Raw genomic sequence first — 26,511 nt, forward strand, 5'->3', positions numbered from 1 at the left:
CACACTGACAACTGACTGCTGACTTCTGAGTCTGTTGCTCCACACGCGTTTGCTAACTGCTCTTCTCTTCTGTTGTATTCTAGCTTTATTCAGTCAGCAGCCTAAGGAGCAACATCTGGTAATTTATTGATTATGTACCATTTGAGGGGAAATTTCTCTCAAACACCAAAACAGCTCCTTCCTCAAGCTACTGGTCATGAAGAACACAAATGAAATATGTTCATTCACAGTGACTCGACAGGATGGGTCACATGATTCATCTCAGCAAAGACTGTTATTAGGGTCATGGTTTTCCAGTTTTGTTTTTCTTAAACAAAGAGATAAGAACTTGTTCTCTTTAAGAATAAAATGACATTTCAATATTCCATTTTAAGTTAAACAAATACACAAATACAAGCTCTTTAAGTATTCTTATCACAAATCAAATGTGTATTATACTTTTTTTTTGCTCAGGAAAATAAAAATGGCAAAACACTAACAACATATGTATTTTACATCCATTTAATTGAAATAGTTCCCATCTGTGGATGAACTCTGTATGTTTGAAACTGGTCACTAACCCTGGGAAGTGGCTCCATGTTTGTGAGGCTGCAGCAGTAATGATGTTTTCATTAGGCGCTCATAAATGTGATAAAGCTCTCCGAGCGCCACAGGAGAATACATGTTCTGTTTTACTAGACGTCTATAAATCTCAGTTTATGCAGCGATGTAGTAAAACCGCGCTGATGGCTCACTCTGATGGGCACAAATACGGCACATATGGTCGGGATAACACTCTCATAATCAATTTAACTTACCTGCTGTCATGTACCAGTTTGTGCGTGTGTGTATTGGTGCGTGCGTTTTAGCAAAAAGTGTATTTATGTTCTCAGATTCAGTGTGAGAGAAAGTGTGTAGGTTTATAATGTATGACTGTGTGTCCATGGTTAGTGTATGTTAATGTGCATACGTGTGTGTGTGTGTGTGTGTGTGTGTGTGTGTGTGTGTGTGTGTGTGTGTGTAAAATATCGCATCATCAGTGAGGAAGAAGTATTTTTAGTTCAGTCCCAGCTTAATTCTGATGCCTCCATATGACCCACATAAGTTAACTAGAGAGAAGATTGGCTGCATCTTTCCTGATTTTCTTTATGTCAGCCGACAGATTCTCCTTGAAATCAACATTTTCTCAGACAAAGCTACAGTGAGTAGTAGGATGAGTGAGTGCCAGTTCAGAAGAAGTCAGGTACTATTTAGTGGTGGTGGAGACAGAAGGACAGGGACAGAGCACGAGAGAAAACACGAGTCAACCTTGGTCAGTTGATCAACAGGTGGACAGAATAGCGGGATCTGCAAGGACTCAGGCTTGACACTGAACTGACTCGTCCTAAGTCCCACCTCTTTTTTGTTCGGGTTAACGTTCGGGTATCAGAAAGGAAAAAAATGGTATCAGAACATCTTTGATTGTAGCTGTTTTCAGTGATGGTACCAATACAAATATATAAAAATAAAAGCCATTCATTCAAACTTAAAGGGCCAGTCTGCAGGATTCAGTGGCATCGCATGGTGAGGTTGTAGATTGCAAACATTGCGTGTTTGGTTCGTCCATCCTGGACCACTGTGGAGACATGGTGGTTCAACATGGCAGACGAGGAGCTGCTCCCTCTGTAGACATGAACAGCTCATTATAAGGAAGTAGAAATACAGTGATTCTTATCTTCAGGTGATTATACACTAATGAAAACATACTGATGATCATTAGATTCGATTTATGACAGTAGATCTTCTAAAAGCTGACACACTGGACCTTTAAGTATTAAGTAGCACCTGTGTATTGATTCTCAGCGCACTGAAATAAATGGTTCTTTATTGTCTGCAGACATGAATCTTAATGGCCACCAGCATGAATGAATAACCCATGAGTTGTTTCACTTCTCATAAGAAGCACTTGAGCTGCCTGTTTCCCATTCTCGTCATAATCACCGTGATATATTTAATGTATTAACTCACTCTAATGAGGCAATTACTTTGGAAAATTAATGAATGCCTTAATTAGCAAATGTTTCTTTGCTAGCACACTAGCTGTACCTCATGGGTGGTTTTAATATTCGCTTTCATTTCTCAAAACATTAAGAAGAAACGCCGTCTGTAGATGACAGCAGCTCATAGATCCAAAGTCAGAACCAGTCACTCACTGTTCACCTCCTGCTGAACTCTGGACTTATTGAATTAGTCCCTGTTTTTTGCGTCGGACCTCCTCTAGGACGTCCGTGGTTCCTGAAACCACTTTTGTTCCAGTTTAAACACTTCATTTTCTAACCATTCTGAACATTTCCATGAAAGGAAAACTTGTTCAGAAGCTGAAAAGTTGGTTCCCACCTGGAACCAAGTAACAACAGGGAACCAAAGTGGACGTGTCATATTCTGCAGGATGTTGTGAATTTTGCAGCTGGTGGAACGTGCGCTGGTTCACTAGAAGGGTTTCTAAGAATCTTGAGCAGCATTGGTTCAAGCACCAGAGCCGATTTAGTGGAAAATGAACCGCTGCTGTAGTCTTCACTCTGCTTACAAAGTAGCAGTGCATATGCTGAAGTCCAACTGTGCATGAAGGTGATGTGTCAAAATGAGCACCGACTTGGAATAAACTTTGGGGGTCTGGTGGTCTTAACCCATCTAATCCTGATTTTGAAAATCAAATATGTGAAAAAGTGTGTTTTGTGGTTGGTCACAGCTGTGTGTGGTTGGATGATGTGTAGATGGATACACACAGTCATCTAAATTCATGTATATTCCAGCCCAGTTACAAACACATTTACATCTCATTGTCCCCTGCACACAAATTAAATGCTCTATCATATTGTTTCTTCATAATTACTGAGGCAGAAGTTCAACATAAATCAACATCATAATAAACATAATATAAACTTGCATGCAGTTTGACCTTCGCTGCAGCTGCAAGGATGAAATGTCAAGTTCAGCCTGTGATCTGTCACTGATATTTTACCATTCTTCATATGAAATTTGGTAAAACAAGTCATTTCAGTCATTTTTTTAAGCTGAGACATTCTGCTCTTCTGTCAGATTTAGTCGGCCTGATAAAGTCAGTGATCACTCAGAGTTAAAAAGCAGAACTCTTAAAAAGTTCTCGCTCACTGGATGTGAGATTTCAGAGGGATTCTTCAGGAGACTTCGTCCGTCTCAGTGAGCTCAGCTGGTAAACACAGACAGTTCTGACTTTTGGTTTCACCGGGGACATGAACTCTGGTCTCCTGGTGAAAGTCCTGTTTTGTTTGTCCAACCCAGACTTTCTCCCTCTTTTACCTACATCATCTGACATTTTTTAACGTGTGGTACTTGAATGCATCTGCTCTCCACAGACATTAACGGGAAACAAAATTGTATCACCTGCATGCAAAATTGGACATTAGCGTTTGCACTGCAGGCTATTTTAAAGTGTGAAGTTGTGTTACTTGTGAAACACAGACTGAGGAAACTGGGCTGGAGTTGCTCTGGATTTCTGCCACTTTTCTCTCATTAGATGCAAATTTCTGCAGTAAATTGTTGGAGGATTGAGTGAAATTCTTTTCATTTTTAAGAATCAAGGCTTCAGCATGTTGTTCTTGAATTGTTGTGTTCACAATTACACACACACACACACACACACACACTCTGCGTTGACAAGGCATCAGGATCAGACCCACTGGCTGACTGTTTCCATCCAGTCATTTCCCAGTCAGACCTTTTATCTGCCGTTTACAATACCAGTAATTTACCACTCTCCAGTTCTCTGCAGCGCTCTGACGCTCTCAGCATGATTCGGAACAAAGCGCCTCAGATTTCCAGGCCGTCTCTGTTGTGTGTGTGAAGCGGCGATGGTCTGGGAGTGTAATCTGTCTCTGCTTTAGCATTCATCGCAGGCAGGGGACCAAACTTAATCTGGCCTGTGATAGCCAGTGAGCTAGCTGCGTCGAGGACGGACCGGCATCACTGGAGCAAATCACTGAGGGGAGATTCATTGTCGGCGCTGTTGTGTGAAGCAACTATCTCTGTGAAACACGCCTGGCGCCGAGCTGAACGACATTTAAAAAGCCCACAGAGAGCTGGATGGATGCTGCAGAGACGAGTGTGTGTGTTTATGCAGGAGAGCGATACTGAGAGCCTGGAGCATTTCCACTCAACAGTCAAGTGTTTCATTGGTGCTTTTAGCAGAAAGCTGCTTCTCTTAGCAGCATTTTGCGAATGAATGCAGTGTTTTCACACTGTGGAACAGCAGGATCAATACAGACGTGTGTTTACGGGAGGCCTCCGAAACAATGTGAATGAATGAGCTGCCATTTTGTTGATGATTGCTTAATGGTCTCTGGGCAGAGCGCAGAGTGTCGAGTACCTGGATCTGACAGGAAGTCAGAGGACAACAGTGAGGAAGATGGACAGAGAGGAGGAGCAATAGAAAATAAGAGAGGGATGGAGTTAATCATTTTATAAGGATGCACAATATTGAATATTTGCAGATAAACTTTATTTATGTATCAGCTTACATACAAAATATGCAGCTCAAACTGATTTACATTTTAAAAAAGGAATAAACCCAAAAATACAATAATTAATCTAAATTAAAATCAGGCAATTTGATAGATTTGAGTGCATAATGAATTTTTGAAAAGATAGAAATAAATTCATGCATTAAATATCAAGTAATGCAGAGGTGACCATTTGAAAACTGCAAATGAATAATAAACAGTCTGTGGGACACCGAGTGATGCACGCACTTCGTTCTGGGTGGTGCTATAAAAAGGCTCAGTTAAAAAGGTGTTTTGAAGTGCATTTTAAAAATTTCAACAGAGCCTGCCTCTGTGCTCGGTCAGGATAGGTTGTTTCAAAGTTTAAGTGAAAAAGGCTGCATCACCAATTTTCTTCCTGGAAGCTGTCAGTACAGGATCGAAGAGTTTGTGAAGGAACAGGAAGAGAGATTCATTATGCCAAAATTTTCTATACCGTTTGGCTGATGCTGATATGTGCTCATATTTTCTCCAGCTAATGTCAGAGAACATCACATAGAGTGTTAGAGACTCCCCACCACTGTTAAAGAGGAGACACACACCCAGAGGGAGTGACAGATGCAGTAGTTTTATGTCTCTGGACATTTTGTCTCTCTGTGGACATTTTACATCTTTTTGTAGTAGATTTGTGTCTCTTTGTTGTTAATTTGCTTTTCTTTGTTGGCATTTATGTTTATTTGTAGTAGTTTTACGTGCATTTTGTATCTCTGTGGATTTTTTGTTTCTCTTTGTGGTCATTTCTGTCTCTCTCTGGATATTTTACATCTTTTTGTAGAAGTTTTTGTGTCTTTGTAGTAGTTAATGTCTCTCTGTGGACATTTTGCATCTCCTTGTGGACGATTTGCATCTTTTTGTGGATGTTTTGCAAGGCAAGGCAAGGCAATTTTATTTATATAGCACCATTCATACACAAGGCAATTAAAGGTGCTTTACAGAACTTGAAAATGCATTAAATTAAAAACAATAAAAGAGCATTAAAATTGCATTTGAGATAATTAAAAACAAAAGCTAAAAGCAGGACAATAAATAGTTTAAAACATTACAGAAATGCATATAAAGAAAGAAGCAAACATAAAACAAAAGCGACAGCAGACAAATATAAAAACAATAGCTACAGATTATCCTAAAAATATGTAACGTATCCACTTCACTGGTAGGCTGCAGTAAACAGTAATGTTTTAAGACCTGATTTAAATAAACCGACAGTTTCAGCTGACCTCAGGTGTTCTGGAAGTTTGTTCCACAGGTGGGGAGCACAGAAACTAAAGGCTGCTTCACCTTGTTTGGTTCTGATCCTGGGAACACTGAGTAAACCTGTTCCAGATGATCTGAGGGGTCTTGGTGCTTCATAACGTATAAGCAAATCAATATTTTGCATTTTTTGCTGGACATTTTGCTCCCCAGTGTATCTCTTTGTGGTAAGTCATGCTCTCTGGACATTTTGCATCTCTTTTTGGACATTTTGTGTCTCTCTGCAGATGTTTTGCATCTCTTTATGGTTAATTACGTCTCTTTCTGGACATTTTGCATCTCCTTGTGGATTTTGCATGCTTTTGCATCTCTTTGTAGACATTTTGCATTCCTTTGAAGACATTTTGTATCTCTGAGTGGTTATTTGTTTCTATCTGGGGCTGTTTTGTGTAATTATATGTCTCCTCTTGGACATTTTATATCCCTTTGCATCTTTTTGTAGACATTTTGCATCTGTGTGTGCATATTTTGTGCCTCTCTTTGCATGTTTTCCATAATTTTGCATCTGTTTGTGGTCACTTATGACTCTTTCTGGACATTTTTCTTTTTTTTTTTTTGATTGTTTTGCAGCTCTCTCCGTGACATTTTGCAGTGCCTGGTAGACCTGTTCAGTAATTCATCCATGTCAACATTGAGCTGCGAGGAGAATAACACTCATGCTGAGATACTAGACTGAGATGACATTGGTTAAACTTAAAGTATAGTTTTCAGTAATTTAAAATGATTTTCACTGCATGAAGATTAGATGAGGAAACAGTGTTGAAGCTGCAGAGATTCTGTCTTGTTCATTATATGTACTTGCAGATTTACATTGTCAAAGTGTCCATAATTCAGGCAGAGTAAACGTCGAGCGGCTAAGATAAAATGTAGAATCTCTAAAGTGCTATTTAAATTACTTTGAAGCTAAATAATGTGGGAGACGCTTCCTCCCAGCTCCCCAAATGGGCTAAATTAAAATGTTCATTGTAACTGGAAGTGTGCCATTCAATTAAGTGAGGTCATTCAACATTTAATTGGCAGCTCGCTCATTATTTAAAAGTTTGAGTGTGTTTGAACCCTTCAACTCGTCTCTCCTCTTCAATATTCCTCCTCTCATGACCTCTTCACCTCCTCTCTTTTTCATCTCTGTCATCTCTCCTCCGCCTCTTCCTCACCTGACTTACCCCCACCCCCTCCCCCCTCCTCGTCTCGGTGTCAGGCGACAGCGAGGTGAGAATCGAGGGCGATGTAGGACAAATGAATTAACAGCATCAGATTAAATAGGATTACTGCACTCAGTGACAGAGAGGGGCTCGGCGCTCCTAATGAATTATGTAAGCACAAAGAGTCCTGACCAGATTTAATGGCATGCCACTGAGCTGCTGCTGGGATGAGTGTGTGTGTGTGTGTGTGTGTGTGTGTGTGTGTGTGTGTGTGTGTGTGTGTGTGTGTGTGTGTGTGTGTGTGTGTGTGTGTGTGTGTGTGGTGTCAAATATTAGAGGGCAGAAATTGGCTCTTATGCTTTGTAGAGGAATAAAGTGAAAGATGGGACAGAAACGTGTGCTTTTGCATCTCAACCGATATGAATCAGTCAACAGACACGTCTCTGATGCTGCACCCACTTGAGCCGACACTGAAGTGGGTGCAGCAAGATATTATTGGTCTTTATGTGAAGATGAAAGTATAGGCCATATATTTATATATATTCACAGTGAGCCAGCAGTGAGACTGAAAATAGAAGTGTGTGGAAATAAATGTGAGGGTTTACATTAGTGTGGGAGCGTTGCTTCAGGTTTAGGTAAGAAGGTGAAAAATAATCCAGGAAGTCAAGTCAGAGTAACACACCAGTTTAGACTGAAGACTTCACAAAAGTGATATTTTTATCCTCCATCTTAATGATCATGAGATAACAGGTAGAATAATGTTACAAAAGTCATATATCAGGAGTTTGCCTTTCAGGTTTTTTGTAATAATTCATTTATTGAGTTGATTTGATTTCATTTAGCACATATTTAAAAAAAACAACACATAACTATTAGTACAACATATCTGTTCAGTTCCGTTCAGTCCAAGTCCATTATGCAACAGCAGTCAAATGCAAAGCTATTAGTTATTTAGATACAACAGAAATAGCCAAGAATATACATAACATGTGTGTCTGTGTGTGTGTGTGTGTGTGTGTGTGTGTGTGTGTGTGTGTGTGTGTGTGTGTGTAAATAGATATATACAAAGTAAACCGGATGATGTCCAGTCATCGCTGGCTGGGTTGGTTAGGTTTAGGTTTAGGTTTAGGCACGTGGAGTGACTGGTAATCGTCACGCAGCTGAATTAGACAGATCACACGAGAATCCATTTTTCCAGATTTCAAGTTAATCGTTTGTGTCTGCAAGAGTGTCCTATGAGGGACAACTGGCAGCTACAGGTGTGGTTTTAGGTGTGACGACAGCGAGAAGTGTCCATGGAAGCAACTCGTCTCGAATGAACAATGGCGGCTCCTGAAGAGGTTAGCGTAGAAACTGTGATAACATCGGTTCTGTCAGAACTGGAGACTTTTCACTCATCTCCTGACCAGCTGCTGCAAGGGTTTGATCTGATTGGATGGAGCCTGTGATAGGCATGATAGACTGGTTGAGCCAATAACTTGCCATGTATTTTTTCAAAGTGCCTGCCCTCTTCCAAACAGTTTCTAAAGATGACTTCTCAAAGTGAGAAACAAGATGTGGTTCTGTGTAAAAAAAAAAATCAAAAAACATCCGGAGTGTGGTACCTCCATCCCTCTGTGAAACGTCCATAGTTCAGTACCTTGTAAATATCTTTTTTAATATTTAATGTCACATTTTATTTTATTGTCATCAGTCCAGACATACCTGTACAATCACCCAGCTGTTTAATCAACATCTGTATATATCTTAACAAACAAACAGAGAAAAATAGAAATAAAGGCCTGTCTCTAATACAAGCCTGTTTCAAATAAAGGCCTCTTACCTTATGCAGTCGACTTAAATAAAGTCCCTGGTTAGTATTTTAGGAAATAGTTTTGTTTTTCACATGATCGATTAGTGATGCAATTAGTCTATGCACTGGCCCAGTACATGCACAGTGTAGATCTCACTGTTACAGGGAGGAGATTTTTTTATTACACTGCTAATGTCTGAAAATGAATCTACTGGCACGTAGAGACACGTGTGAAACATGTAGGTAAATATAAACCCATACGTAACACATGTGACACATGTAACATAGTTCCACCTTGTTGGTCTGTTAATTCAGAGAGGTGTCACAGTTCTCACCGCTGCTCCATTTTAACTCCTCGTCTCACGTTGCCAGACGAGCTCCTCGCTGATGACGAGGTTGACTTAAAAAAGCACACGGGAGGAGAAACGGCGAGAAACCGAGACAGACGAGGAAGATTAGAAGAGGGATCGGAGATACGAGCAAAGAGACAGACGTGATGAGGAAGAGGAGGATAAAAGGATAAAGAAAGTGAGTCAGTCAGCAGAGGGGGGGGTTTGTCAGACTCTTTCTCCTGTATGAATCACAGTCGAGCTGAATGCTGATGCTCCGTTTTACAAATATAGTGATAATAACAATGTGCACACACACACTCACACACACACACAATCACACACACACACACCAGTCCAGTGAGTCACAGAGTGTATAACCATGCAGGAGCTTGTTGCTTTCTGCTTCATTTACCCGTCCATCGGCAAGCTGGGAAAATAACAGCATGTTGATGAATGCATGTGCCTACGTGTGTGTATTTTTGTATGTGTGTTTTTGCACCAAAATGTCAGCCTGTGTGTGTGTGTGTGTGTGTGTGTGTGTGTGTGTGTGTGTGTGTGTGTGTGTGTGTCTGTATGTGTGTGTGTGTGTGTGTGTGTAAATGTGTGTGTCTGTATGTGTGTGTGTGTGTGTGTGTGTGTGTGTGTGCAGGGAGGAGGATATCACAGAAAATGAGAGGTTGTAATGAAATCAGTGATTGCTGTATGAGAGCAGCAGGGTTGCTGTAATTAAGTGTGATTAGGACTCCATGTTTCTCTTTTCTTTCTCACACACCAACAAAACACACACTGAGAGCTGATCCGTGACATTTCTCTGCACATACACACACACACACACACACACACACACACACACACACACACACACACACAATTTATACTGACGCGAGTCTTTCAAAACAGACTGAAATCTGTTAGTTCAGATATTAAAAAGGACGCCGTCTTCACTTCTCCCAGCTGTGACTACGTCAGAAAAGGCGCTTTCACACAGCGAATGTTGCGTTCAGACTTTGTGATGGTTCAACTTTTTCATCGTGCTGCTCTGGCTTGCTGTGTTACCATGACAACCACACAAACTACAGTAAGGGAAATGATGCAGGAGCTGATTTTACTGTCTCTCAGTTCCCAGAATGATTCAGTTCTTCTGAACAAACAGATCGATGAAGAGAAACCGTCTGTGAACAGCATGAGTGTCCTCTCTGGGACAGTTAGCTAAACTTTCTATACAGTTTGTTATTGTGAACACTTAACGGCTCTGTTTAAAGGCTAACTCTTGTATTTTTCCATTGGCACAGTTTGAACTTTGAGTTTGTCTAACTCTCAAACGTGTTTCTATATTTGTCCAGAGATGATCTCTGCACTTTGCTCCATTTGAACTGGAAGCTGGACTTTCTGAGTTCCCAGTTGGAAATTTCAACTGAACCGCCACCTGAAGTTGGATTTCTGACTTGGAAAGTTGCAGCGTCCCCAGGAAACAAGAACAACCTCCGACCTTCAGCCTACAGGCTGAAAACATAAACACGCTAACAGCTGTTAGCTTTTCTTTTGCAGTCATTTTAATACCAGAGTTCGCCTCCCGGTGTGCGAATGTTCCAACAAAACAAGTTTCCCCCTTGACACTATTTTGCAGCAGCACCATCACTGCGTCCTGGACTCAGCTCCACCAAAGATGTCTCTAACAGGTTTTAAGAAATGCGAATAAGAGGGTTTTTGTGTGGAGACCTTTCTCCAGTGCTGACTGGTGTGGAAAGACATCTGGCTGTATGAGACTACAAAACCCAGCTTCAAAGTCTGAGATGGCTGCTCCGCGCATCAAATGAGCCGTACACACAGTACTGTCCAACTGCTACCTGAAGACATGTTGCTGTGGTGTGTGCACGTGCAAAATACAGCATAAAGGGTTTTTATTAGCTTAGACTGTATCATTATTTATGCATATAGTCAGTTATAGATGACTGATTCATTGTTTGATGTGTTGAAGCTCACAGTTCTGGCAGTTGGTGTAAGTGAGAGTGGTGCTGATGCTAAGTGTCCCTGTCTGTGTGACCGACTGAATGAATTGTGTTTGTTTTCTCAGTCTTCTGTTTTATTTCTTTATGTTTATGAAGCAGCTGCCAACTGTCAGGTCCACTGAGACACTGTATGTAATAATGTTGTCTACAAATGACTCAGTGTAGGTGGCAGCTGACAGGGTTGTTGGCAGAAAATAATGACTTAATATCCATCAACTCTTTTTGTGCCAGTTTGCACTGGTTAGCCACAGCGTTAGTGTGCACATGTCAAGCATGAGACAGCTGGAAGAAAAAAAGGTTTTGGCCAAACATGTTTGGACACAGAGGCCACAGTCAGAAACCTGGATCAGAGAACCTGCTTTGTTGTGCTGATTTCAGCTCCTGAAGGTCAATAAGGAGGTACAGACTACTGCTGCCATCGTTCAAAGACCCAAAGTCCAAGAAATGTCCCACTGGACTTTAAAGCCCATATGTTGGACAGCCATGGCTGCAGTCAGGATCTCAGAAAAAGCATGCAGCTTGATTATACTCAAAATAGATGAAGTAAGATATTTTTATCCCCTGTTGAGGAGCTGTATAACTGCGTCTGTGTCTGTATGTTCACACACACATTCAAACACACTCTCATACGCCTCTTACAGCTGAGTGACGTCCGGTCAGCGCCTCCACACCAGCCTCAGCGCTCGATGCCATATGTGCAGCGTCGCCCTGTCAACTCGATTAGGGTTCACAGATCAGACCGTCGAACGCTGCAGCAGATGTGGCCTGCTGGCTAATTCACAGAGAATACACACATCTGTCAGAGATACAGCAGTACAGTGAGGAGACAACAATGACATAACACACACACACACACACACACACACACACACACACACTGGTGTATTCATAGACAGAGTTTAATTAATGTAATTAATATGCACACATAAAACATAGAGAGTGCATGAATACACACTGTATACAACACTTTGGTCTTGAGGCCTTTGTGAAGCTTAAATAATGAAATCTTGTTTGATTTATTTAATCATTTTATTATGTGAGCCAAAGAAAGGAAAAAGTGACATTTTAATGATTACACATGAATGATTACTCATAAAAGATCTGTTAAAATAACACAGAGAGTTTTCTTACTGCCCTGAACAAAGAGAAATAAAGTACGCTGTGATCAAATCACCCATCTGTCAAAGATGTTTAGAAGTCAGTCTTTTTGACGTCTTGATGTTCTGATAAAATCAAACGTTTAATATTTTCTAAAGGCTGTGGTCTCTCCAGCACCAAACAGGAAGCAGCAAACCTCACTTCATGTAAAATGAGGAAGAATTTGGCAGAAGTGAAAAAAAAGGACCAAACTGACACTGAATTGACACCATTTATTCAGAACAGCTCTGTTTCTTTGGTGAGTGATTAAAATCCTGTGTCCATCAGTATCCTGCAGGATACGGGCACGAAACAATCGCTTATTTGTGAAGACGTTTTCCCTTTTTTCAACTCAGTCTTATTGTGGCTCCGATGTTTTAGGGTGTGGAGTTAAAGTGCCAGAACTGCCATTAGTTACTGGTTTGACTGATGGTCTAATAATAATTATATTAATAATAATAATTACTGTATTGATTACTAACGGTGGTTGATCAGGCTAATTATCAGCAGTATGCAGCACATGGTTGTGTTCATTCACTGCATGTCACTGCTGACAGTACAGAACATATATTCATATACAATAGTGCAACATGAACTGAGCTTTTTAGTGAAAGACCAGCTTCATTCATCATGACTGAAGTCTCTGTATCGCAGGAAATGACACTTTCAGGTGTTTTTTACAGTCATGAATGAAGATTTTCCCGTCCATACCATCCCTGCCTGCCACCGTGGTTTAATATACTCTGCTGTTCAAAAATGGTTAAATGTGCTGTTTTACAATGTTAAAACACACCAGCAGCAAACTTTTTTTTTTTTTTTAAGATTATTTTTTGGGCTTTTGCCTTTAATTGAATAGGGACAACTGAAGAAAGGGGGTAGAGAGAGGGGGAATGACATGCAGCAAATGGGTCACAGGCGGGAATCAAACCAGCGACCTCTGCAGAGGACCAACAGCCTCAGTACCACCTCCATCCACCCATCCATACCTGTTTGGTACCCATCCCCACGTTCTGACCCGGGCTGACTCCAGGCTCTGACCCGTCTGACTTCAGGCCACACGTGAACCAAAAGGCCACGAGGACCTGAGCGCCGCAGCTGCCACCCATCACACAGACAAACACACTCATTTAATAGACATCAGCGTTCAGCAGAAGGTCAATAACTTCAAGTTCTCTGCCACTGAAGGCACGCACAAATGTCAGATGGAAATGTCAATAACCGTGTTCTGTGTTTGACTGTGGCCACACACACACACACATGCACACACACACACACACACACACACACACACACACTGCTGTTTCTCTCTTTGTCTCTTTGAGACTTTGTCTGCTTTCTTATTCTGCTCAGGTCCACTGAAGCTTCTAGGCCCTCAAATCAATTTTGGATCTCTGTGTCGCATTGTCATTCTTGCTCACACTCCTCCTCCTCCTCCTCCTCCTCCTCCTCTTCTTTCCCCTTTCTGCTGTCAATCCCTCCGTCTATCACTCTCTCCCTCCTCTCCCCTTTCTTCTCTGGCCGTCTGTCTTGGATCAATGCAGCTTTAGCCGCCATCACCTTCCCAGCTCGGGTCATGTTTGCCTCTCCTCCGTCTGTCTTTGTGCCGTGGCGTCTCGGATCAATGCGGGGTTTAGCCGGCGTCACATTGTAGCGCAGGCTGTGTTTTATTGAAGCTGTCAAGGTGCTGACCTTTCCATGTCCAGGGGAAGAAAGAGGGATGCCAGCAGGTATGATGGAGGGAGAGCGCGATGACCAAGCCGCTTATGACTCTAATCTATCACAGGAGCAGGAGGTGGAGGTGCTGGGTCGCTGCCAAACTTTAGACACACCACTCCTTGTGTTTTTATTTATTCCTCACCTGCTGTGCGTCTGCATTCATTAAAGTAAGAAATCAAAGTCACATTTTCAGGCCTCAGGATCAATTCAATCATCAAACTGCATCATTAGAATTAATCTCCAAGCCGAGGATGAGTTTCATTGTTTTCTTGCACACATACCTGTTGAACATCAGAGTTTTTGGTGTGTTTGCACAATCACCACCTCTGCTGCTTTCATACAGGCTCAACAGCTAATTAAAAGTCTTTGGCATGAACCTCCAGTTTAAGCTGATGTGCAATTCATCAAAGTTTTTTAGTGCAAAGAGCTGAGTGGAGGATCTGGCAAACTCCCCGAATCTGCCTGTGCATTTCTGCACGTTTCTCCTCCTGTGTTTCTGAAAGCATCACATAACAGCGGTCTGAAGCCGTGGTCCCCAACCTGTTTTCCTTGGACCCCCCCCACCCCCACCTGCAAACATGCACACTCACCAAAAGAGTAAGTGATTCATTCCAAAGCTTTATTGTCCATCATTGTTACCATTCGTTGAACCTTCACCTTTTGCAAATGTCTGTTTTTTAGTAGTTTTGCAATTTTTTATTCATCGTCACCAAAATGATTCATAATCACAGAGCTTGAAGATCTCAGAGTTTTCCTTCACTGATAGATAAAAATACTAACATTCAATTAGTGGGTGTTCTTTAGTGCCACCCAGTGGAGAAAGGAAGTAACACCGAATTCCTTTCTGCGATCTCCAAAGTCCTTGGAAATTCAGCGTTTTGTCAACGGGTCGGCATCTGGTGACGCAGTCATGGCCACAACACGCGCCGACAGGTGTGGGGGTGTGAGGGTCCGTCTAATGCTGCTTGTGACTTTAATTGAAGATTATTTTGGGGCTTTTTATTTGACAGGACAACTTGAAAACAGACAGGAAATTAAGGGAGAGAGAGGGGAGAAGACACGCAGCTCCTCTCACATCCATCAGTTATCACCACTGAGAACCTAGAGGCTCTGGAAATTGACGTTTCTGCTGACAGTGGAGTTTCAGAGACCTGCAGAGGACACCCCCCTGTGCGGACTCACCATGTGGGCGTCCACAGTGAATCCCCTCAGCTGTCCTGGGGGACACCAGGGTGCTGTGCTGGCTCCCTGGGGATTTTTCAAAAGAGTCTCTCCTCAGGTAGCAGTGGACGATTCAGTGTTTCCACCTCTGAGATCAGAGAGACACAAGGACAGGGACAGAGATGAGGACGAGGACGGAGAGTGAGTTAGAGGGTCGTCCTCACCCTGAGAGAGACGCATAACGAGAGACAACATAGTCAAACACAGCTGTAATGATGCAGTAGTGTTTTCATAGGAGACATTAACAAATATAAATCATTGTTAAATGATAAAGGAAAAATATCTGCTTACAACATTATAATGAGATCAAACTATTAATTAGATGTTTACATACAAGTTTGTTGTTGTTGTTGCTGAAAAGATGACTCCATTAATCAATCAGTCGAAGGACAGAAAATTAATGGAGAAAGGGGATGATGAAACAATTAATCATTAAAGTCATTTAAGTCTTTTTTTTTTTGAAAATCATCGGCTGCAGCTTCTCTTCTGCTTCCTGATGTGAATATTTGCAGGTTTTCTTAATGACGATTCACACAGAAAACATTTTTTAAACATTATTGATGTGATTTTAAACAGATGAATTTTTATTTTCTGAAATGTATCAGCTCATACTTCTGAGACTGAGACAAACATCACCATCTGTCTCTGCGTTAATGTGCTGTAATGATATCTGTATTGATTAATCATTGGTTGAGGCTGAGAAATAAAATCTGTGTATTGATAAACAAAAGTTTCTTGTAGTAACAAACTGATGATCGTTGGGTTTTGGACTTTTGATCGGACAGAACAAAATGTTACAGTGGAAACTGTGATGGATTATTTTCACTATTTCTTACATTTTTGGACAAAATAAATGATCAATATGAGAGCTGCAATTGATTGATTAGTCAATCAAAATATTTTAATAATTGATTAGTCAGTTTTCAAGCAGAAATGTCAAACGTGTGGTTGCAGCTGTTTCTTTGTCATGTCTGACAGTAAAGGAAGAGTCTTTGGGTTTTGGATTCTTGTACAGCTGCAACTAACAATCATTTTCACTGTCCATCAATCTGTTGATTATTTTCTTGATTAATCAATTAATTCATTCTGTCACAATTTTGTCAAAATTTGTTGTCCAAGATGACGTCCTCAAACGTCTTGTTTTGTCCTCAACTCAAAGATCACCAGTTTCCTGTCAGAGAGGAAAGAAACCAGAAAATATTCACATTAAAGAAAAAAGATTTTTCTTTTTTTTTGTTTAAGTTGGTCTTTGACTTTATGTCAAAGTGAGCTGGACGGAACAGACTAAAAGAATCTTAGCTGGACCTCTAGAAGACAAACAGACAACAAGTTTGAGATTATGTCTCTTCTCCTCCTTTTCCTTCTCTCCTGTCGCGTGTCTCACTGCTCACCTGTAACTGGAGCTTATTTAGAGGATTTGTATCATATGCAGGTGGGACACGTCCCTCATGTCACACAGTGGACAGACTAATGGACACTGGAGACGATGGGGATTCAACCTGCTCTGTAATGATTATCTCTTTCTTTCTTCCTTTCTTGATTTCTTTCTGTCTTTCATGCTTTCTTTCTATTTCTCTTTCCTTTTCTTTCCTTCTGTCTTCCTTTTTTCCTTCCTTCATTTTTCTTCCTTCCTTCTGTCTTTCCTTTCTTTCCTCCTTCCTTCCATGTGAGACAGGACGATGGTCATGTCTCCAGTAGCTCTAATCAGCCTGAACTCAGAGTCCATCACTCTTCATTGTTGCCATCTTGTGTGTGTGGTGTGTTAAAATGTCAGCAGTCCCTGAACGCGTCTCGTCTGTGTGACTGTGTCGGCGTCCTCGTCTCTGAAGCAGCTGTCTCTGCAGCAGCCCGAGGACGTGGACATGTCTGGCCAGACGCCATCTTAAACTTCTTTGAGCTCTGTGGGTTCTTAAGGCCGCGGGGCGTCCCCGCTGGGTCACCACAGACACGCCTCCCCTCTTCCTCTGTGGTGTTATCAGGAGCAGAGGTTTGACATCTGCCACCTGACAGTAGGACACGTCAACACGCTGAGGACAGGAGGGACATCAGGACCTCAAATCTGCTGCTGTGGAGCTCTGAGCTCTGATGATAACAGATCAGAATAAAGTCTCACAGTGTGAGACCCTTCAGACAGCAAACCACAGATACAAATACTGAAACATTTTCATCTTCATCCATTTTATCACTCCTGTTCTTCTTCTTATTCTCTGTAAGGAGATGCCAGTAGACTTTAAAATATATATTCTGATACAGTTACTAATTACATGTTGAAGAGGTCAGTAACTTTATCCAAGTACCACACTGTCAAAGTAACTTGATTACTGTCTGTTTGTTGTAGGTTTATTAATTTTGTCCAAATGTTCCTCCATTATGTGCAAATACATGTTTTGATTAAGAACAATAATTATGAACATTTAAATGTACTTTGTTAAGTAACGTTATTTACTCTCAAACTTCAAGTAAACTGACAGAAACTTGTTCTGTTTTCACTCAACAAACCAAAGTCATCTTTAATCATAACTGTAGTAGTAGACATTGGCAGGTTAGCTAGCTTACTGGATTTCTGTGTAGCTAAAGTTAGCGGTTGGTCTGTGCAGCTAACAGCTATAGCTAACCTCTGTGGGTATTCTGTGTGGCTAATGTTGTGTAGCAGTTGGTCTGTGTTAGTGGTTTGTCTGTAAAGCTAACATCTGGGATTATTCTGTGTAGCTAATGTTAGCTGTTGCTCTGTGTTGCTAACCTTGGTGTTTGATGTGTGTAGCTAACATTAGCAGCTGGTCTATGTTTGTGGGTGTCTGTAAAGCTAATATCTGCAGTTATTCCATACAGCTAACGTTAGCAGTTGATCTGACCTGTAAAATGAAATGTTGAGTTGTTGGATGATGACAGTATTTTCACAGCTGAAGGCAGAACTGTCTCTGTTCTGTCATGTTGTTCCTCTTTTCTGACTTAAAGACAAAATAATGTTTTAAATTTCCACCAGTGAAACATTTTTTTCACCAGAGGTCATGAAGATCAGCTGCTGTAATGTTTGTGCTCTGTGCATCACAGTATATTTTCTTTATTTTTAAATTGTAATCCTGATAATAATCCACAATTTTACTAAATGTATTTGTAATCTGATTACTGTAATGTAACAATCATGTTAGATTGTGCCTCTGCTTCCAGTAACTGTGATGAAGCTGCACAAAATGTACATTCCTGGATTACTGTGTGTGTGTGTGTTCATGTGTGTGTGCGTGTGCACGCATGTGCGCGCGCATGTGTGTGTGTGTGTGTGTGTGTGAGCAGCAGGTTGAAGGTGTTTCTGGTTCTCTGACGTTTTATTGTTTTCATGCCGGAGGCCTCCACCTCAGATTCAGTGTAAATCTGCCCCACACTGTGTGTGTGTGTGTGTGTGTGTGTCCCTGCGTGTGTGTGTGTGTGTGTGTGTGTGTGTCCCTGTGTGTGTGTGTCCCTGCGTGTGTGTGTCCCTGCGTGTGTGTGTCCCTGTGTGTGTGTGTGTCCCTGTGTGTGTGTGTGTCCCTGCGTGTGTGTGTCCCTGCGTGTGTGTGTCACTGTGTGTGTGTGTGTGTGTGTGTGTGTGTGTGTGTGTGTGTCCCTGTGTGTGTGTGTGTCCCTGCGTGTGTGTGTCCCTGCGTGTGTGTGTCCCTGTGTGTGTGTGTCCCTGTGTGTGTGTGTGTGTGTGTGTGTGTCCCTGCATGTGTGTGTCCCTGCGTGTGTGTGTCCCTGTGTGTGTGTGTCCCTGCGTGTGTGTGTCCCTGCGTGTGTGTGTCCCTGCGTGTGTGTGTCCCTGCAGGCCAGATGAGGTGTCCTCTGTGACATCTTGAGTCAGAAGCCATAAAAGCTTGAACACATTTCAAGGACACAGTTTAGGACCCGCGGCTGCTTCAGTCTGAGCGTCACTGAGCTTCTGGAAAAACCTCAGACATGAACATGTGACATCACAGCTCAGATTTACAGTATGATGCTGAATGAAAACAGACATGATTTTATCAACCTCTTCTGTTGAAGAAGCAAACAGACATTTGAACTTCCTCTCTGTCCTTTGAACAACAGCAGTTTTATGATGGTGGACTTGGGGGTTATCAGGGTTTTGAATCCAGATGTGCCTCCGTCTTCTGGATCATCTGTAGAAGTTTGAACATGGATGTAGGGAGGCCTGTTAGTAAGAAGCTGCGGGAGTCAGTGCCTGACATCACGTTGAGAGTTGTATGCTCAGATATGTAGGGTCTGATCTTCCTGATGTTGCACAGGAGAAAAACGGCACGACCAAGCAATCAAGGCCACGTGGACCTTCACAGTTAGTTGGTCATAAATCGTGATGCCCAGGTTTCAGGCAGACCTTGAGCTGAGTGGATTCAAACTGGATACGGATCTCTTGTTGTACAGAGGGACTGGCTGGGATGATGAGGAGCTCAGTCCTGGAGAGGCTGAGTTGAAGGTGGCGTTCTTTCATTCATGTCTGATTCATATCAGTGAGGCACCTAAACCAGAGATTTATGTAAATTCAAACCAGAGGTGTGACTTATTCTGTCTTCTACTTGTTTTGTTATTTTAATTCTTTAAAAATCAACAGAATGCAGGAAACAAAATCACAGAAACTCCAATTTTTTGTTTCCTAATTTTGAGGTCTGCCAGGTATGGTGCCAGAAACTCCTGATACTCACTGCTGTCTACTTATTTCCACCTTGGATCACAGTTCTGCTGTATTTTAGTTTATCTTTTTTTCTTTTCATTATCACAACCTGTTTCTGGCACTGCATCATGTGATTAAGACCTGCGACTCCAAAGGTCTACTGGACACAAGAATCTGCAGAGAATTCCTGTTTCTAACTTTTAAAGGAAAAATGCATTTTGTAAAATCTGACACGTCAGTTTTCTTTTGGGTGCCGGGCAAAAAATAAATGACTGAAAGAAAATGGATGAATATGAGTTTTTTTCCTGAGATGAATGCAAGCATAGACACAAATACAGGAAAACAAAGAAACTGAAACTCCATTTTTTTTGGTTTTAAATACTCCTTATTTTTGTGGTCTCAAGGCTGGCAAGTATAATTATCACCCGTTTAAAAAAACTGGATATATATGTGCTAATTTTGGTGTAAAATGAACAGAAGAAGTGAAATCTGAATTTGATTCCTCTTCTTTTTCTAGCAGCAGGAGTTTGGGTAATAAAACAGAAACAAGCTCCTCAAGCAGATTGTGTTTTCCCAGAAAATACCAGAATTGTTTAATAGGATTAGGTTGGTTTAAACTGATTTTTAAAGTAGATTTTATGTCCCTGTGCAGCCAGAATCTGTTCCACCTGCTTAAAGTAAATGAGGTCCTGTTGCCGTGTTGACGGCTCAGAAAAGGCCCATGGTACCAACAGAACCTGGAGAAAAACTGAAAATAAGCTGCTGATTATGTGTCGAGTCCAAAAGTGTTTGTGCTGCAAATAAAATCCAATTTCCCCCCAGATCTTTGACTTATTCATTTTCCTTTTTCTTCCAATAAAAACACAAATAATGAGCCGCCGTGTGTAAAACACTGCAGACTGACAGGAGTGTGTGTGAGTGTTTAACCTTCCACACATCAAACTTTTAACTCATACACAGTGTGTGTGTGTGTGTGTGTGTGTGTGTGTGTGTGTGTGTGTGTGTGTGTGTGTGTGTGTGTGTGTGTGTGTGAGAGAGAGAGAGAGAGAGAGAGAGAGAGAGAGAGAGAGAGCATCCCTCCCTGCAGATCAGAGGGTAATTGGAGAAAATATCTGGTGGTGGTGGGGATTTGCAACTTTAAGAGTTTCTCAGAGATTTTCCTCTGGGATGGAATTTAATTTTCAGCGTCCATTAGTGAAGACCTTGATGGACAGAGATCAAATAATCCCTGACCTCTTGCAGATTCTCTCTAATTACCATCAACACCTTCCACTCCTCGCCGTGTCAAACTCATTTTACAGCGAACAGAGAGAATTTATATTCTTACAGATTAACACCAAGAAAAAGTTACTTTCTTACCAGAACAAAACTCAATTTCCAGTTCAATCATACAGACTCATCTGTTTATCAGCCGCCTGAAAATGAAATTTCTCTCTCGAATTTACTTTATTTCTATAAAGTTCAGGCTGCAGACATTTGGAAATATTTCAGTTTGGTCGATATATAGAACTGGAATGTAAATCATTAAGAGTAGGCTGGCAGTAATTTATTCTGTGATTAATTGATTAATTTACTCATTAGTCTCCATATCTCAGTTTATTCCAACTCAAGAGGCTTTTCTTTCAGACTGTGTTCTTGTTAAACTTCATCAGTCACATTAATGTTCCACATCGAGACACATAGAGTCCACAGGACAGGAAGTCTTCTTGTTTGGACCATTTAATCGAGGACACTGTTGGACTCTGCCCAGCATCGTGGCATCTCATGAAATAGTCACAAAATAATCCACGCATGTGTCCAGATAGTTTATGTTGATGAGGACATGACAGTAAAAATAATCAGGAACATTCTCTGTCATGAGACGAACTGGCCTGCTGTGATTTGGGTTGTGATGTTTGTCATTTTTAAAAAGCAGATGTCCAGAAATAAATTCTGGGAAACATATATCTGCATGTAAATACAGACATAGATACAGATATGAAATTACTTTATTAAGGAGTAATATTTTGTAGTAGGAGTAGTAGTATTTAAGTTGCATGAATGTAAACTGTTGATTTGAAAGCAGTACAGTTGTTAAGTACATCAGACTTCAAGCAGCAGTATTCATGTATAACTTGATTTGAAAAAACTTCATTCATTCATCATTTTTAGAGCAGAATAAAAAGCAACAGTCTGCATAAGGAGGAAATGATTCAAACAGGACTTTAACACAGAAAAACATGGTTTACTTCCTGTGTGAGATCAATACTCTGTGACGATGTTTGTTCTCTTAAGGATGAAGCTATTTTAACTCAAATCCTGATCTTTACCTGAACATAACCAAGTAGTTTTGGTGTTTAAACCAAACCAAACTGACTGAGAATGATGGTGGACAGAGTCATGAAAAAAACTGAAAGATGAATTCTCGTTACTATTTCACAAACTAACCTGGTGTGTGTGTGATGGCGGTAGAAAAGTATCCCAGTGTGCATTTTCCCATCAGGCAGCAGAGATGGTGCAGAATTTGAGTCAGACTCGTGGGCCCAATTCCCAAGACCCTCCCCCTGCTCACTCTCTCCCTCCCCGTCTGCATGTTTGCGTTCAGCCTCGGACACATTAAGAGTCATTCCAGACCAGTTAGGCTGAAGTGTGATTGGGTTATAAAGATTCTGCTCAGCGCCTCTGACACACTTCTGATGTATCAAGTGACACAGATCTGGTTAGCTGCCTTATGGCGGTTTAAACAGACTGTGGTCCTTTTATTGTTATACTTTTAGCTGTTTTATCTGGTACTTTTGTTTGTCAACTTTAATTTTGTATTTGATTATTGTTCTAATTCTTTTATTTGTCTTTGTGAAGAAGTTTGTGGCAGTTCAGTGATTATAACAGGCAGCTGCAGATGGTGCTGAGAAAAGAACAATGGTGGATGATACATCAGTATGAAAGTCATGAAAAAAGGGAATATTTGTGTCCATGTACAGAAATATAATTGATAAAATGTAGTGAATAATTTACAAACAGCAGTGAGACTGTGTTGAGAAACACCCTGAACATCACTCAAGTCCTGTGAAGAAGCTCTAACTGTCAAACACTTTAGTTCACATGTGGTTAAGTTTAAAAATTAAACTATTCTTTCGCTCATGACTCAAATCCAAGGACAGGAAGACTGAACCCTAACTCTCCTCTCTGCCTCCAGATCCCTCAGATCAGTTATGCATCCACCGCCCCGGAGCTCAGCGACGACCGACGGTACGACTTCTTCTCTCGGGTGGTCCCTCCGGACAGTTTCCAGGCCCAGGCAATGGTGGACATCGTCAAGACAATGGGCTGGAACTACGTCTCCACGGTGGCCTCAGAGGGCAGCTACGGGGAGAAGGGGGTGGATGCATTCACTCAGCTCTCCAGAGAAGCAGGTAGGACTGCGTTTGTTTTTGTTGTTGACCACATGATGTTTCACCTTAAACCCTCATCATGGATCATTTAAGATGATAGATGAGGGACACACAGGATCTTTTTGAAGGACTGTTTCTTCAGATGTTTCTCATGTGCACTTCTTTGTACACTTAAATCATATTTCTTTTGTTTGATGTAAACAACTCTGAGAACCTTCAGAGGAGGTGACCTCGTCCTAGTTTTCTCCCAGATGAACTCCAGAGTGATTTGTTTTTGTCTCTATTCTGATCAGACCTCAGTCTGATCAAACTACCAGATGTGTTCAGCAGGTTTGAGTTACATGGCTGTTTGGTTGAACATGTGGAGGGTTAGCATGTTGCAGTGCATGCTCAGTGTTAGCACCTTTGTTCTGCTCAGTTGTCACATTTTCTGTGAATTAGTTCAGTTTGTTCAAAATCTTTCTTTGAAGTCCGTCCAGCATTCTGCTGTGAGAGTTGTGCCTGGTATATTTGTCAGATAATTACAGCAGTTATGAGCATGTGCTAACTGTGCTGTTGCACCATGTTAAAGTGCATCGTAATTTTTCTCTCACAGAGATTTGAACCAGTCTAGAACACAGGATCTTCTTCCTGTTTTTACTTTATGTTCCTGACAACCAGAAGGGCACTCAGAGTGCACGTCTCCTCGTCTAGTCCACTTTTCTATGATTTTATTTTACTTTATGTTCAGTATTATTGCCTGTTCTTCTGAAGTGTAAAGTTAGAATGATTAGAGTATAATTCATTTCATGATGTGTGTATTTTCATTTGTGAAAACAGTGTTGTTACAGTTACAGTTCTCCCATGAAACCAGCGTACCCAGGTTCTTCATACTGACTGTTTCTCTGTATGAAGTTTGAGCAGCTACATGTGTCGGCTGCTCCAGAGGATTAACCTACTGAATGTGTGATGTGATGTAGAGTCACTGTATTGCTGCAGCTGGCTGTTTTGTCCTCACCGTACTTTCCTACTGTCCTCTGGATTTTAAGATGTGTTGCATTGATTCCACCCAGGCCAAATGACCACGATCATGATATTATCGAACATAAAAAGTTATTGGTGCATTCTCCCCCTGATTATCTGTTCTAAAACTGAATGGGTTCTTCTTTGGCTCATGCTACATCCTTCCACCAAGTTGCATGAAAACTGAACCAGTAATTTTTCTGTAAACCTGCTGACAAACAGACAGATGGCACTGAAAACATCACCTCTGTGGAGCGAACGCTCTCACATGGTTTGTGGTGATGTATTTTGGTTTGCTTGGATTTTTCTCTGCATGAAAAGAAACTGAAACGGAGGGTAAACTCTCCAGTTTTACAAACCCATCAACTGATGTGGATCAGAGCAAAGCAAACTATAGGTGTGAAAATGCCAGGTAGTTCAAACCTGGACTCAGGGACTTTCATGTTGAACCAGTTTGGTCCAGTTCAAGCAGACTGTGATGCATCTGCAGGTTTAATTTGGATCATTTGTGCTGCTGTGGTGCAGATAAACTTCCAGACTGAGATCGCCTCAAAAGGAGCATCTGACTGGGCTGATCCTCCAGTTTCACTATTCATCATCATCAAAACAGTATTTTCTTTATTTTGAACACAGCTCTGCTTGTTCTGTTGTGTTTTTTTCTTTGCTGCTCTTTTGGGTTGTTGGTTGCAGTTTTGTAAACAGGTGTGGGATGGGACGGCAGTCGTTCCTTTGGGACGGTGACAGACAGAACTGAAAATCCACTCCTGTGTCACCCTCTGGGTCTGAGTGAGTTTCTGATTGGCCTCTGGTCAACATAGAAACCACTACTGCACAGTGTGATAGCAGATGCAAACACGTCCGCCGATTCAACTCTGAGTTTCTTAATGCAAAAGTAAAAACTCTGCACACTTATACACATAAAAGCCATCAGATATAAACTGTTGAGTTGCAGAAGCTTGAAAGGAATTAATTAGAGTGTACAGTGCTGTTGATTGCTCTCTGAATAATCTCAGTGACATTTAGAGCAATCTGATGACTCTTCACAACCCACCAGTTCGGATGCATCCTGACATTTATGTGCTGCAGTTTTTAGAGGATTATTAAAGGACACGGCGCTGCCAGGGAGCACGCAGGACGCCCAGAAATCTTTTCACTGTGCAAACACCAAACAGTCCCCAACATTTCCACATTAATAAGACCTCGATCATTGATTTGTGGAGGTAGCTGAACTATGATTTGATCAAATGATCTGCACAGCAGCGGGCCTTCTAAGTAGCTGTTTTAGCGTTGATGCACAAATAATGAGATTAACAGCTCAATCAGAAGAGACTGATCTGATCCAGTCAGTTTGGAATGAATCTTTGAAATGACTGAGGAGGGTTGGTGTAGGGAAATAATAACCATGAAAACTCTGCCTGTCTGCATCACTTGTTGGTAGTTTCTGAGAGGGACGGAAACATGACAGCAGCAAAACAGAACCGCTCAGTATCAGATACAGTTTTTCAATCAGAAACCTTAAAAGACTTTAAGATGCTAATATTGTTCCCAGGATATGATGTCGGTCCATCTTGACCAAATATTCTGAGTAGGTGACCCACACAAGCTTTATCCCCATGATTAAGGTCTTCATCAACACAACAGTTATAGTTCATGAAAAACAACACAAACACAAAAGGCGACTATGAAAAAAAACAGTAATGAAAATGTGTGAGTGAACGTCTGCAGGAGTTCAGATACACCACATCACAATTCATGAAAAAAACTGGACAACACAAGCATCGCCTTTTATGTCTTGTTTTTACATCAGGTTACATCTGGGCCACCAAAGATTTACTTTGGCAACCAGATTTAGGTGTTTGGAGCATCTGATTTCAATCATGTTAAAGAAATAATGTCCATAGTGCCAGACTTGTCCTGTTGGAGATGATATTCATGATATTCAGGAGAAATCTTAGGCCTCAACCATCAACTGTGTTCTAGTTTATAAAGATGATGAGCAGAAAAATCATTGACAAAACCAGGACTCAAACATTTCAGGGAGCAATGAGGCAAACAAAACAATAAAAAAAAAAACTATTAATAAGACATGTTGCAGTGTTAGAATTAATAAAAAGGTAAATTATTAAAAGCTGTGACTGATTCTGCACATGTAGCTCCATATTTAAGATGAAGCCAGATCGATTTATGTATTTATTGCAGTTGGTGATCATTTAATTCATGTACACTTAATGAACTGTGCAAACTAATCTGAAGAGGTTCATTATTGGTTTAATGAATTATTCAGATGGCTGCAATTCCAAGTTCATCAATTGACTAAAAGGATTTTTCTGCAGCCTCAGTGGAGAAACTATCATCATCATCATC

The 26,511-nt window shown here is 41.1% G+C and overlaps 1 protein-coding gene across 2 annotated transcripts in view; it reads left to right on the forward strand.

Annotated features, from left to right (window-relative positions):
• The window catches only part of grm7 (glutamate metabotropic receptor 7), a 300,227-nt gene that overhangs the window by 89,080 nt on the left and 184,636 nt on the right, over window positions 1-26,511 (forward strand). For both annotated transcript variants that reach the window (XM_084742168.1, XM_084742157.1), the window contains exon 2: window positions 22,950-23,166. In XM_084742168.1, coding sequence (XP_084598294.1) covers window positions 22,950-23,166 — 217 coding nt within the window. The remainder of the gene's footprint in view (window positions 1-22,949; window positions 23,167-26,511) is intronic.

The sequence above is a fragment of the Lutjanus erythropterus genome, chromosome 2, assembly GCF_056507025.1.
Source record: "Lutjanus erythropterus isolate fLutEry1 chromosome 2, fLutEry1.hap2, whole genome shotgun sequence".
Lineage (NCBI taxonomy): Eukaryota > Metazoa > Chordata > Actinopteri > Lutjaniformes > Lutjanidae > Lutjanus > Lutjanus erythropterus.